The sequence below is a fragment of the Rattus norvegicus genome, chromosome 4, assembly GCF_021556685.1.
Source record: "Rattus norvegicus strain SHRSP/BbbUtx chromosome 4, alternate assembly SHRSP_T2T, whole genome shotgun sequence".
Taxonomy (NCBI): domain Eukaryota; kingdom Metazoa; phylum Chordata; class Mammalia; order Rodentia; family Muridae; genus Rattus; species Rattus norvegicus.
In genome coordinates, this window is record NC_141537.1 from 165280979 (window position 1) to 165294505 (window position 13527).

General features: G+C 35.2%; 1 protein-coding gene and 1 pseudogene across 3 annotated transcripts; one reads left to right on the forward strand and one right to left on the reverse strand.

Moving 5' to 3' along the window:
- Nucleotides 1-352: 352 nt before the first annotated feature.
- On the forward strand, nt 353-1244 carry Hax1-ps4 (HCLS1 associated protein X-1, pseudogene 4; annotated as a pseudogene).
- Nucleotides 1245-1523: 279 nt separating this feature from the next.
- Nucleotides 1524-12523, reverse strand: Klri2 (killer cell lectin-like receptor family I member 2). Of its 3 annotated transcripts, none has more exons than XM_087659050.1 (6): nt 12185-12523; nt 11040-11132; nt 10830-10898; nt 5286-5350; nt 4677-4777; nt 1561-3963 (listed from the first exon to the last, which is right to left on the reverse strand). In XM_087659050.1, the coding sequence occupies exons 1-6, from the start codon at nt 12396-12398 to the stop codon at nt 3849-3851; spliced, it is 657 nt and encodes a 218-aa protein (XP_087515176.1). In that variant the 5' UTR covers nt 12399-12523; the 3' UTR covers nt 1561-3848. The 3 variants fall into 3 exon arrangements, with proteins under 3 accessions (XP_087515175.1, XP_087515176.1, NP_001012666.1); NM_001012648.1 differs by having other exon boundaries at nt 3788-3963; nt 5286-5437; nt 12185-12430; XM_087659049.1 differs by lacking the exon at nt 10830-10898 and having other exon boundaries at nt 1524-3963; nt 5286-5437.
- Nucleotides 12524-13527: the final 1004 nt, after the last annotated feature.

The following is a 13527-nucleotide window of genomic DNA, read 5'->3' on the forward strand; positions in this document are numbered from 1 at the left end:
GAGAAAATTAATAATTTCATAGATAATTAATGTGTGGTTTGGTCAGATGTATCAGTTTCTTCAGTGTTGTGGCTCTGGGAAAGTTGCCCATATTCGAGTAAATAACTCCATGCTTGCTCAAGTAGGCAAAATCACCCTCATTGTCTCTCACATATATACAAAACACATACAAGGTTTAATAACCACAGCTTCAGTGAATTCATGAATTCCACAACCATGCAATGTACAGTAGACACTGTTTAAGAACAGTCCTCCAATGCTATATCCATCAGGGTAGAGTTACCTGGTGGTCTTTTGTTGTTCATGGGCTCCAGAGTTTCAATGTTTCTAGTGCCCCTATGGCAATGAGTATCTTTGATTTTCTCTCAGGGTTTGTTTTGACTTTCCAGGATTTGGAGCCACAGAGATCCTTATTTTTTTTGAAGGATGACCAAAGATGATGATGAAGAAAAAGAAGAAGAAGGAAGAAGAAGAGGAGGAGGAGAAGGAGGATGAGGAGGAGGAGGAGGAGGAGGAGGAGGAGGAGGTGGCAACAGAGGTGAGTGGGGTTGAGAGAGCTATGTCTTTGATGGTTCTCAGCCTACAGAGGAGTTTAGTTTCAGCTTCAGCCCCAGAGGAAAGATGTGATTCCATGGCAACTTTGGCTTTGATGATCTAGTACAAGATTTTAATAGCATCTTCAGGGAGATGGGAGTCCTGGATCTTGCCTCCCCACTCTCCTGAACTTCCAGGTCCTGAGTCAGAAATACCTGGTCAAAGACAGCGGGAGGGGTAGACACTATGAAACTCAATTCTTAAGTACACAGATAGTCACCAACAATGTTCTTTGAGGGGATCTTGGAGAGTTATGAAAAACCTGAATTCCCCAAACCAGCTGCATATTGGGGGTCTCAGGGACCTTTTGATAGGTTGGAAGATACATGGCCTGGGAGTCCGCATTCTAGAGCCAGACAGAAAATGATCTTGACTCCAAGATTTCCCAGCAAGGTCTTGATCCACTTCTTCAACTCCACCCCAAATCGTATTTCAAAAGTATTTCTGTGACCAAGATCACTAAGCCAGATGGGACAGTGGAGAGACACCGCAATGTGATAGTCAGTGAAGGCCAAAGAGTGACCACGGTAACCCATCAAGAATTCGGTGACAGTTCCAGAAGTGATCCAAACTCTCAGAGAGCTTCAGTTTCGGATGATCCCTTTTCCATTCTGGACTTGCTCGTACATGGTTGATTTCAGTCCCAATAGCTTTCTTAAACTTCAGAAGCCTTCCCACTCCCTTCCTGTTGCTCATTGCCAATAAGCATAGCTTTTTCTGTCATCCTGGGGTTTTAAATGTGTGAAATAGTTAATTGAGCTTATACCAGTCTGTCATTCATCTGAACTGAACAATAAAGCCTTCATTTATGCTAAAAAAAAGAACAGTTCTCCATTCTAGCTATAGGCTCCTTTGTTTGTTTGCCATAATCTCTTACTTCAAAGCACCAAATGTTTTTTGTTGTTTTGTTTGTTTGTTTTTCATTTTTTGGTCAAATCATAAGTCTGAAGAAGTTTTTTAAATTTAATAATTCTGATGAAACATCTATATTATTGTTCTATTGACCATGACATTATCTTTGGTTGTATCCCATATACAGTCATCACCTTTATTATTATTATTTTCTATATACAGTTATCACCATCATCGTGATTATTATCTTATGTGTATGGATCTTTGTCTGTGTCTGTAGAAGAGGAGCTAGTGCTCTCAACCACTCAGCCATCACTCCAACCCTACAGTCATCATATCCAAATGTCAGCAGTGGGACACTGGTGCTTATAGCTGTGGTTTTCCTCTCTGAAATTCCTCTTCATGGTATTATAGCTTATTGTGTTTTAATCCAAACAATAATATTTAGAAATCCACATGGAGAAATGTTCACCATTGTTTTTTCAAAGACTTGAAATGTGAGGATTCTAAATGTTCAATTACAGTCCTTTTAGCACAAGAATTGTGTTTTCGTAGCATGGCTCTCTCAACTGTTCTCTCATCATAATTGGGTCACCTTTCAGATGACTGAAAGTGTATTACTAGCTGCTCTTTAGAAAAGTGGCTGGACTGAGTTCCTTTTTTAAAAATCGATTTACTTAGTAGTTATTATTATAATAACCCATACAAGAAAGATACAGAAAATCTTCCTGAATAAGCCAAGTAAAATGATGAGTCTTTTATTAGCTGCTGACCAAGATCAGTTCATGCTTCAACACCTTGCGATGCTAAAATATGGGTCATAGTATATTTAAAGGCACACCCCACAAAGACCATAATTTATATCAATGTTAGATAAGGGTCAGAGTAACCTTGAAACACTAATTTCTGGCAGAGCTTACTAATAATTTTAGAACAGCCTGACAATTTTTGAGTCATACTTTTTTCAGTTATTTAGCTTATGTTAAATTGTTATTATAGTTTATATGTGCTCATCCCAGGGAGTGGCACTATTAGAAGCTGTGACCCTGTTGGAGTAGGCATGGTTTTGTTGGAGTAGGTATATCACTCTGTCTTTAAGACCCTCATCCTAGCTGCCTGAAAGCCAATATTCTGCTAGCAGCTTTTAGATGAAGATATGGAACTCTCAGGTTCTCCCACACCATGCCTGCCTGAATACTGTCATGTGCTTGCTTTGATAATACCAGGCTGAACATGTGAACCTGTAAGCCAGCCCCAATTAAATGTTCGTATAAGTGTTGCCTTGGTCATGGTATCTGTCCACGACACTAAAAACCTAACTGAGACAATTGGTATATACATTAATAATTTGGTTAATACATCAGGACCAGGAAAATCAACTGTGTTTCTGTGGTAGATAGTGCAGGTGAGTAGATAGGTAAGCAAGCACAAAATGGAGTCAGGAGAAGATGACATGGTGGTAGTCAATATGGGTACCATATGCATGCAGGAGCAGAGGAAGATGAGAAGAGCATGTCAAATTGGCTGGAAGTAGTTTACAGGCTGCTTTGATACAGTGAGTGCTGGATAGTTATTCTGTAGCCTCTGCAGGAGCAATACATACCCCTAACCTCAGAGCCTTCACTGGATCTGAGCCCCAGACTCTAAGCTTCTTAGCTATTTCAACTGAAGTTGCATTTGTTATTTGTTTTTCCATTAAGTCCATTTTTGCTTTTTAAAGTAGAATCAATGTCTTTTGAACAATCTTGAAAGGTTTCTTTCCATTAGAAATGTTACACTGTGTGAGGTAGGCTGCATCTCTGGTCTACCTACTAGATCTGCTGAGTCTCAAAACTAGATTGAGCTCTGGGAATTCAGACCAGGCTGAGTAGCATTGAGAAAGTATAATCCAAAAACAAAAACCAGGCTAGTAACATGGTTCAGTGGGGTAGCAAAATTAATGCAAGCTTGGGGTCCCCTGGAATTCACATAAAAGTAGAAGCAGAAAATTCCACCAACTTGTCCTGTGACCTTGACATGCTCTGTGGAGTCCCATTATTCATACATGAAAAATACACAAATAACTTTAAAAAAAACCCACTCAATTGACATGGGATCCTTTTATCAATTTAAGTCTATTGCTAAGTTACCAAATACAAATTACCATTTGTAGATAGATAATTTATTAATGACAACATAAATCTTGATAGAGTTATGATCACTATTAAGGAGAATATTACTTTCAGTACAATATTGATAGTAAAAGCTTTAATCAGTATCTCAGTTCAGTAAAAAATCTTCAAAATATAAAAATTATCTTCATTGATATCTTTACTAAGATTGAGTGTGAAAGATAATAAACTCAACAAATAAAAGAAATTTTGATGTTCATAATCAAATAAATTATGATACTGATATAGGTGTCACTGTAGATTAAATTCACAGGTGTATGCTTTCTTAGATGAACAGTCACCAGCACTGAATTGGTTTCCACTCAGATAATGACAGCTATGATTCTTCTTTTCTGAATCATTAAATCTGTGCAAAAACAATTAAAAAAAAACCAGAAATCATAAGGTAGTCATTAGAGATCACATATTTATTTTAGAGTTAGAATTAGCTAAAACTAGCACAGGACAAAAAGATGAAAACCTATTGTTTAGGAAGAAACAAAGAGCCATGAGTGGGTGATGACCTTTGATTGCCAAACAGTAAGCTTAATGGAAAATGACAGACACAAGCTACCCCTATACTCTCTGATTCAAAAAAGTAGCAATTGGTACAAGGCCACTTGCCTAATGCCGGGAACCTTTAATACAGTTCCTCAGGATGTGGTGACCCCTTAAAATTATTTGATTGTTACTTCATAATTGTAAATTTACTATTCTTGTGAATTATAATGTACATATATGATATACAGTATATCCTCTACGGGACCCCTGTGAAAGTGTCATTCAGCCCTTAATGGCATCACAACCCACAGATGGGAACCATTGCTTTAGTGTTACAAAGTTCCTAAAATGATGCATAAATGTCACCAGAAAGTCCAGGAGAATAAAACCACAAATGCTCTAAAGGTGAGATTCCTTAGGGCTAACATTTTCTCTGTTATGGCTCAAAGACCATATCAGTGCTCTTTCCTTTCTTCTGAATGTTCCTTCTGTGCCACACAGAGACAGGGTACAGGGTACATGTGCACAACAATCCTACTACCCTCAGCAAAGCCCATTTCATCTAAATATTTTACTTACAGGGTTTGGTGTATTTTAATGTAATTTTTCCGCAAGGACCTGTTTATTGCATCCGTTTTGAAGAGAATCCACCCATTAATTTCAAATAGTAACAAATTTTCCTGTTCAGTACAGAAAAAAATTAATCCAAAATGAGTGTACAATCCTAATTCTTTTTCTTTTTCTTTTTTTGCTTCCTAAAATATTAAATTTTTGCATTTGTATATCTTTGACTTTTGAGACAGAGCTTCACTCCATAGCCAAAGCTGGTCTGGAGACTCACTATGTAACCCAACTGGCTTCAAGCTTATGGTGTTCTCAGTCTCTCTCTCAAGAGCTAGGGTTACAGGAAAAAGTTACCATGCTGGGTAAAATGTCCTTCCTTACTGAATAACAGTGTTGTGACTTACTGAGTAGAACATGCCAACTAGAGCTCATTCCCACTTTCAGTTTCTTGTAGCATTAAGCCTTGGAATGCTGGAAAGCCCTTCCTATAATCTAACTAAGGATAATAGTAAATCTTGATGAGCAGGTGTCACATGACTTCTAGAACTGTCTGACTGATCTTCCTGGCCAAATTCCCAGTGCCACCATTACACATAGACACAAGAACAGGAGTGAGTGACCTACCAGCTCTGCTCTGGAGTCTATGTCCAGAAGATAAGAATTCAGTTCCTCACAGGCCGACTTACTCTCTGCCCAGGTTTTGGTTCCACGAAAAAAGAGATAGAAATTGTTTCCAAAAGCAATCCAGTCATGGGAACAAAGATCACAGAAGGAGTCTAGGAAATGCACATGTGTGAAATGAGTGCTCAGCACTAGAATGACCCAGTATTAATATGACTCATATTATGCTATATAATTTCAGACAATGAGTTTTATGAGACTCACGAGTACCACATAACAAAGTTTCATCACTGCCTTTGCTGGTGACCAGGTTGATGGAAGCATTAAGAATCTTGGCCAGTCTCCTGCCCATGAGTTAGTCTCTAGTCTTAATAAGGTATAAAACTGATGAGCAATTTTTACACAATCTCACAATATTTATCTGACAGTAATTAATAATACAAATTTTTGTTTGAAAATTTTACTACATAAAATCTGTATATCTATATCTATATCTATCTACACACACACACACACACACACATATATATATATATATATATATATATATATAGGTTCTTGTGAGAAAAATAATTTTAAATAAAATACTTGTCATAATATATACATGTGTAAGTTGGTAACTGTTTTATAATTATATAAATAGAAGAATCAGCTACTGAAATTATTTTAAATCTGTACTTTTTTATGAATAATGGCTCTGAGCACACAAAATTAAAATGCATGAGTAGCTTTAAACAGGTATTCTAACTATTTGAAAAATGTAATGTATATTTTTCAATTCTGTAACATATGAAGTCATCCAAGATCAGGTTAGTTTTCTTTGTCCTCAGAAAAATAAGAGCATTTCCTCTCTGTCCCATATTTCAAATGATTATTTTGTTTACAAGTGGTATTTATTAAGTACAGATTGTTTCTCAATTTTGATAATTTTTTGAAATAGGATTTATATCAATCAAAGGTGTTTTATAGTGTATGAAACTTGATAAAGCTAATGCTTTATAAGATAGTATGTAGATAACACAAATCTCTCATTTTTACCTTTATGCCTAATATAAAAATATATACATGATAGGTGATGTCCATGTCCATCACATGCTAAGCTATCAGTAAGCCTGTACCATCTACCCATCATTTCAAGTTTGTCATCCTTATAAACATGAATAAAAGAAACAAAGCTAGGTTGTCTTTAACATGAATGTAGCTCCCTCTGTCAAATGTGATGATATATATTGGTTTTTATTCATCTCTAAGAGTTACTTACTAACAATCTATTCACGGAGATATAAAATGCATTATTTTTGACACAAAAGTATCTTGCAAGTAATTTTAATCCAGCAGCATGACTGCTCTGGGAAGGCATCACATGCAAAGACCTTCTCTGTCTATGTAATCTAGCTGGAATGGAGACATGCCCTGATTTAAAATATATTTTGGCTGAAAAACAGAGATGTTCTTAGTGCACACTCTTTATAACAAACAATGTAGGCAAGGTAAGTTTGTAGAGGAAGCAGTCATGTTTGAAAGTGATGTCTAACTGAGAGGCAAACAAAGTGATGAAACAGAATGATTTGACAGAATATGTCAGAGTTAGGGTATACCCGACTCTCATGAAAGCAATAAAGAAAAGGGAGGCAACTTAAGAGAACAATACAGAGAAGGTGGATCAGTTTTACCAGGATAGTTTTACAGAGTCAGGTTGCAGGTGAAGACAGAATGATCCAAAGAATGAGAAGGAGCCAGTAGAACTTATTGCCAAAGTTAATATAAGGTCAAGCAGTGCAATTCAGAGTAAAGCTAAGAGAAGCCCCATTGCTTCAGTTAGCTTAGGTGGGAGTTTGAGCTAAAACTGCTGAGTTTAACAAACCAGCCAGAGTTCAGAAAGAACTATAAAGGGTGAGTTTATGAGGCAGTAAGCCTCTGAAATGACAATTACATCAGGTAAATAAAAGTTACTTTTGTAGTATATTTTTACCCATTGTTTTTCAGACAATAATCATGTTAGGAAAAAGAGACAAATACTAAAAGCCTAGTATTTTATGAGATATATCACATATATCTGAAATAGCTCGCAGTGTTTATTTTTTGTTATTTCAAAATTTTCAGCCAATTTAATAAGTGCACATCAAATATCTTGCTGCACTTTCCCTAATATGTCTTTATAAGTACATGAGGAAGTTGGGAGATCCTACCCAACCCACAAACTGCAAAGTTATGTTTGTCCAGCACTGGCTTCTGTATGCCAAGCAGGAAGGATACAGCATTGAAGATACCTCTGGTCATCACCTGTTCAGTTCAGGTTAGGCACCATCATAAATATAAAAAACAAGAATCTTCAAGTTCCGATAGCCCTTTCTCAGCATCTAGCTGGCATAATCAAGTTTAAATAATAAAATACTACTCCAATATACTATCTTGTTTTTGTCCTTTTTCCTTTTTATTGCACTTTCAATAGTACTTTATGTTTATCTTTTAATTTTTAAAAATACAAACAAAATAAAACATGAGATCCTAAACTTCATTATCATTCATTTCACCTTGCTTATAAATATTTTTTTCTTATTGGGAATTTTTTAAATTTATTGCTTTTTTTCTTACACCCCTTATAATGTTATTTTCCTTTTTTGTTGGTGTTCTTGTATTTAACCCTGCTTATTTTCTAATTTACTCCTTTTGTGAATTTTTAAATGTCTTATTAGTTTACTATTTCTGTCTTTGTCTCTGATAATTTTTAATTCTATAGGACGCTTTACATTAGCTTGGCCATTTTCCCATCTCTGGCCACTGATGACATAGTAATGAGCTGGAATATATTTTTGATATAAAAAGAGTTTTTTCCTCTCTATTATTTGTTCTGGGTTTATGTCTTCAATAATGGGCTGCTCAATAAGAAGACCCCCAAATGTAATGGGAAGGCATCCAAGCCAATGATGCATAATCACAACATGGGAGCTCAAGAAGCGTGAAAAAGCAATGGGAAATATCTTTAAAGAGCATGACTCGTTGCTGAGCTCACAGATATGGACATGGAATGCCATAAGGCTGTACCTCTGGTGTATGACAACTAAAATAGCTAAACTAAGAGTAATGTAGGAAGCCATGGTTATGACACTGAACTTGGTCAAACTCCCTTCATGAGCTGGTGGGCACTCTACCCTTCACTGTCTTATGCTGGTGCACTGCCTTCTGCAGAGCATGTTCTCTGTGCATGCTAGAATATATAGGAAGGGGTGTATTGACTGATGGTGAGATTCTAGAGTTGCCAGTGTACTGCTGCCATTGCTTGGGTGGGACTTTCCAATGATACAGTTGTCTTTACTTACCCATGTTCCTAAAGTGACCTCAAAAAGAACAATGCTATACCAAGATGGATTTCAATAAAATCATTCTTTTTTTTGTCAGTATCCTATGTGAAATATATAGATGTTTCTTTACATCTTCGATGAACTAATAATGCTCACAAATGTGTAAAATATCCGATAAACTGTTCACCGATCTACTTGTAAAATGATCAGTGAGTTAAAAGAGATTTTCAACGAGTGAGGTAATGCAATTAACTCATGACCTTCAGAAAGCAATCAGCAATCAACAATATAAATGAAAAAGTATTGTAGAAGAGAAAGTCACAAGAAAATTTAAATTGCCCAAAACAACTACAAATAAGGAAGTAAATAAAAATGTTGAAAATAAAGAACTCAGTGAAGAAAAAACCCAAAATTAAACAAAACAAGCAACAACAATAAACAAAAACAAAACAAATAAAGCAACAAAAAAACAAAATAAAACAAAAAACCACAATGAAAACATCATCAGTAAATAAGGACAAATAGAAAAGGAAACCAACTGAATAAAGATGAGGCGCCTGGTCAAGAAGTACTAAGTTCACTACTACATGCATGTAGTAGTAGTCAACATATGTAGTAATCAATGGGAATATAGCTACAACTTTCATAAACTCTGTAAAAAAAGACAAAAACTAAGTATCCATGTATAGAAGGATCAGAGAAAAATAAAATAGGGTATAAAAATAGGGCATAAGATGTGTTCAATTAAATGGTAGCAGAAATGTACACAAAGAATAAGAAATGGATATCTAAGGACAAAAAAGCATTCAGAGCCCCAAATACACTTCAGTAGAGAATCCCTGTGTGGAGTAATATAATAAAGATCTAAATGATATAGTATAATGAAATTATGTTAAAATCAGTGAGGAAAAATACAACAGCAAATGATAGAATATGTCGAATTTCAACAGACATTCTCAAAGTGAAGTATGTGTGAGATAATATAGTTGAAACCCTTATAATTTTATTATCTCTTAACCAACCAAGATTTTGATATTCACCAAAGGTGAATGTCAAAAGCATTTGGGAAATTTTACATATCTCAGTACAGGCGCAAGCTAAAGCAATTTGTGGTGATCAAATTGGCATTGCAAAAAACACAGAGATTTGACCAAGGAGTTGTAAGTAAAACAGGGTTAACAGACAGAGGTAGGAAATAATATATTTCATGAGCTGTACAATTGTGTTAAATCAACTACAAAAGACTCCATCATGCTTCATACAAACCACACACACACACACACACACACACACACACACACACACACAAAACAACGTAACTAGAGTTTGTGGCAATGAGTTAAAATCCACCCAATCAGATAAACAGCTAGTAAAATTACAGGAAGTAGGAATATTTGAAAACATTTCTACAGCTCTTTGTATACGTGTGTGTGTGCATGTGCATTTATACTTGTAGAGATCAGAAGACAGCCTCAACTACCATTGGGTCGCTTCCCCTACCTTGTTTTCATGTGTACTTTTTGTTTTTCTTTTAATTTTCATTGCAGCTTTTGAGTTTCTTATTGACTTTTGAGACAAATCTTTCAATGACCTACAACTTAACCAAGAAGTAGACTTCAGAGATCCACCTATATGAACCACAATAGGATTAGCATTGTGAAAGGGACCTTGCCTGGCTTCTTGATATGGGTTCTTGGAATCAAACTCAGGTATTCATGCTTGAAAAGCAAGAAATTTACTGACCCAGTCGTCTCCAAGGATGTTTGATTTTCATTTTCCTCATTTAATGTCTAAGAGTAGAATTGCTTGGTTGTGGGCAAACTATGCTTGCATAGCATCCTGTCCATATTCTGACATGCCAATCTTTTCACATTAAGCCACACTCATAGTGTGAAGTCGTAACCTTTGGAGTTTGATTTATATTTGTTTCTAATTAATTCCAATTCACTTGATATTGTTTTCCAGCTATGGAAACGAGGGAAAAGCAATGTGAATGGTTCATATTTGTATTCACTCTATTTACATCAAGCAATTTTTTAAAAATTACAGTATTTACTTATATTTATAATACTTTATATTTTCTTCATATTTTACTATCTTATTTTCCTTCCTTCTCTAAGGGAAAAATTGTACCTAGAACCCTGCATTTGTTCACTGTCTTCAGTAAAGTCTATGGATCTAAGAAAGAGTCTTTGCCACAGTAATCAAAAGTGCTGGAAATAAGTTCTACAAAGTTAATACTTACCATTATTCTTAAGACACAGAGAATCCAGAAGGGAGAGCTCTCTGCTTCGCTTTTCTCCCCTAGAAAATACTGCAACAAAAATTGCAGCAGTAACAAGTTTTATTTAGCAAACATTTGGTAAGACAATATCATATTCAGTCCTCATAGTGAGTTATTATCATAATAGTACGCTGATTGTAAAAAGAATAAATTCTTGTCATTGATACTTACAGTTTGGAATCAAGAAGCCCACTTTTGTCACCAAAATAATACATGAGGTTCCTAGGATGACAGTTATTATTCGCCATGTTGTCAACCAGGGATCTAGACACAAAAGAATGTAGACAGGAGAGAGATTCTCACTTCTAAGGCTTGAAGACCATTGCTTATCAGTCTCCCAAGTTCATGTAACATTGTCAAATTTTTCATAGATCAATCCTGAAGTTAACAGTTTCTTGGTGGTTTTAATAGCGCAGTTCTTTGCTCTCCAATGTCACTCATGTCAAATCCTAGTTGTTTTACTTCTCCATGTTGAAATGCAGGGTTGGTTACTGCATTTGTGTTACCCCTCATATACTTTATTTCTACTTCTACCTCATTGTAAATTCATGTCTTCTTGTCCTGAACAGAAATGTTTCAAGTTGCTTCTCACCGATCAAAGTTTTCTTCCAGTAGCTTCTACTGGCAGCCCTGTCTTCTCACTTGCTCTCCCTGCCCACCTCTGACTCCACATTGGAGATCAGCAGCTTAAATACAGTGTCTTTATGAATATTTTCCTCTAAGTTACTGAGAAACCTTTGTGCATCTTCTGACTTTCACTGCCTAAACCAATAGTGAGAAACCTTTTCCTCATGGATGGTAAAGTTACTACAAAATCATTTAAACTAAGTATCTTGTTATTCCATATTCTAACACCATTTGACATCTAAATTTTAATGTCATTATCTCATTAAATATGAAATTTGGAAGTATTACTTCCAAAATGTTTTTTACAATTTTTCGATAATATGCCATGTGTTTATTTGGTTGAATTAGGCTGGATAGTTTTTATTTAAAAAACAAAAACCCATCAGTAATTATTTTTAAAATAGCATGGGATAAATAGAAAGTATGCAACTTCCATAAAATTATATATATAGTTTCAACAAGTAATACAATTCTATTGAGACCTGAGTCAATGATATTATAGGAGTAATAAACAGAGGCTATTTAAACACTAATCTGCTTCATGATATTATCTTAAATTACTGAAGATGATAAAAAAAACAGACATTTAGGATAATGGTACAATTTAATGGTTTTGAGGAGATAAACACATGCAAGAGTTGAGATATATCCTTGACAAAATAAAATACATACAAAGTACATTAAAATACCTGTTCCTTTGTCTTCATTGAACCCAGTCCTGTGTTGGGGGTGTAATTCTGTGTGAACTTTCAGTTCCTGTTTTTTCTGTTCTTTTCTCCACACAGTAGATATCTGGTCTGTCTTGGATTGTCTCTGCTTCTCTTGAAATGTGGAAGATTTTGTTTCTATGTTAATAATCTCTTGTTTGTTTGTTCCACGTTCATTTTGCTTTTTCCTGGGCATTCTCTTTTTTGTTCTGAAAAGACTGTTATAGCTTTCTCTCAGTCTTGGTAACTTGCCTCTACTGCCCTACAAACTCTTCCATGAAACAAAAAGTAAAGAAGAGAATAGTTCTCACTTCCTACTGCACCAATGAGAGATGTGTTAGTTCTTATGTAGTCTTTGGAGAGTGAAAAATGACAGTGCATCTGTGAGGATAAAAATAAATATACACTAACAATGAAAAGCTTGCCACAGGCATGTTTTTCTGTGGTGGGATTATAAAAGTATTGATGATAAAATATTTATAAATAATGGTTACATAATTTTATACAGGAAGGAATGAAGATATCCACTACTTTAAGAATAAATAACAAAATAATCATAGTGAGAAAACCAGAAGGTAAGCCAGTTAAAATGGAGTCTCACGTAGAGTTGCATTACTAATTTCACATAGTATCCACTCACAAACTTTAAATAAACCAAAATGTTAAATATAAACAAAGACATAATAAAATACTGAAAAGAATGGGTAAATTGCTTAAACTTTAGCTATATAAATGAGGAAACATGTTTAAATATGTTTTGTTAATTATTCAATTTCATATAAAAGAAAAACATCCTATCATTAATCAAAAAGAAGAAATGCAAATGAAAAGGGCTATGAGATGACATTTTTGCCTAAAAAGTCATCTGTAACTGCATATGCTAAGGAGTTTGCTGGAGAGCAAAATGGCTACTTTTGGCACCTGCAAGTAGATAAGGTGCTAACTGTATTATCCATCTTTCTAGTAAGGAACTTGTCAAAAAGTGCAGAAAGCTAAATAATATGTGTGCTCTACTGGTTGAACCCCTATAGACACTGAGAGAATGGCAGTGTACCTGTATATTGTTTGGTAATTGAGAAGATTGGAAGTTATGGAAAATGATGAGTTAGAAAGAAATAAGGGCAAATGAGATAAGACAACCACAAGACAATGGGACTCATCACTCTACTGTTATAGAGTGATCACATTGCATGACTTCATAAAAACTATTTCCCCTCAAGCTATCACTTCAGATGACCTGAATGAGATGTGAAGTAACATCTAATATTGACAGCTATCTGAAACAACAGAAGAAAAGCAATTGTAATCAGCCACTGGAAGAGTGT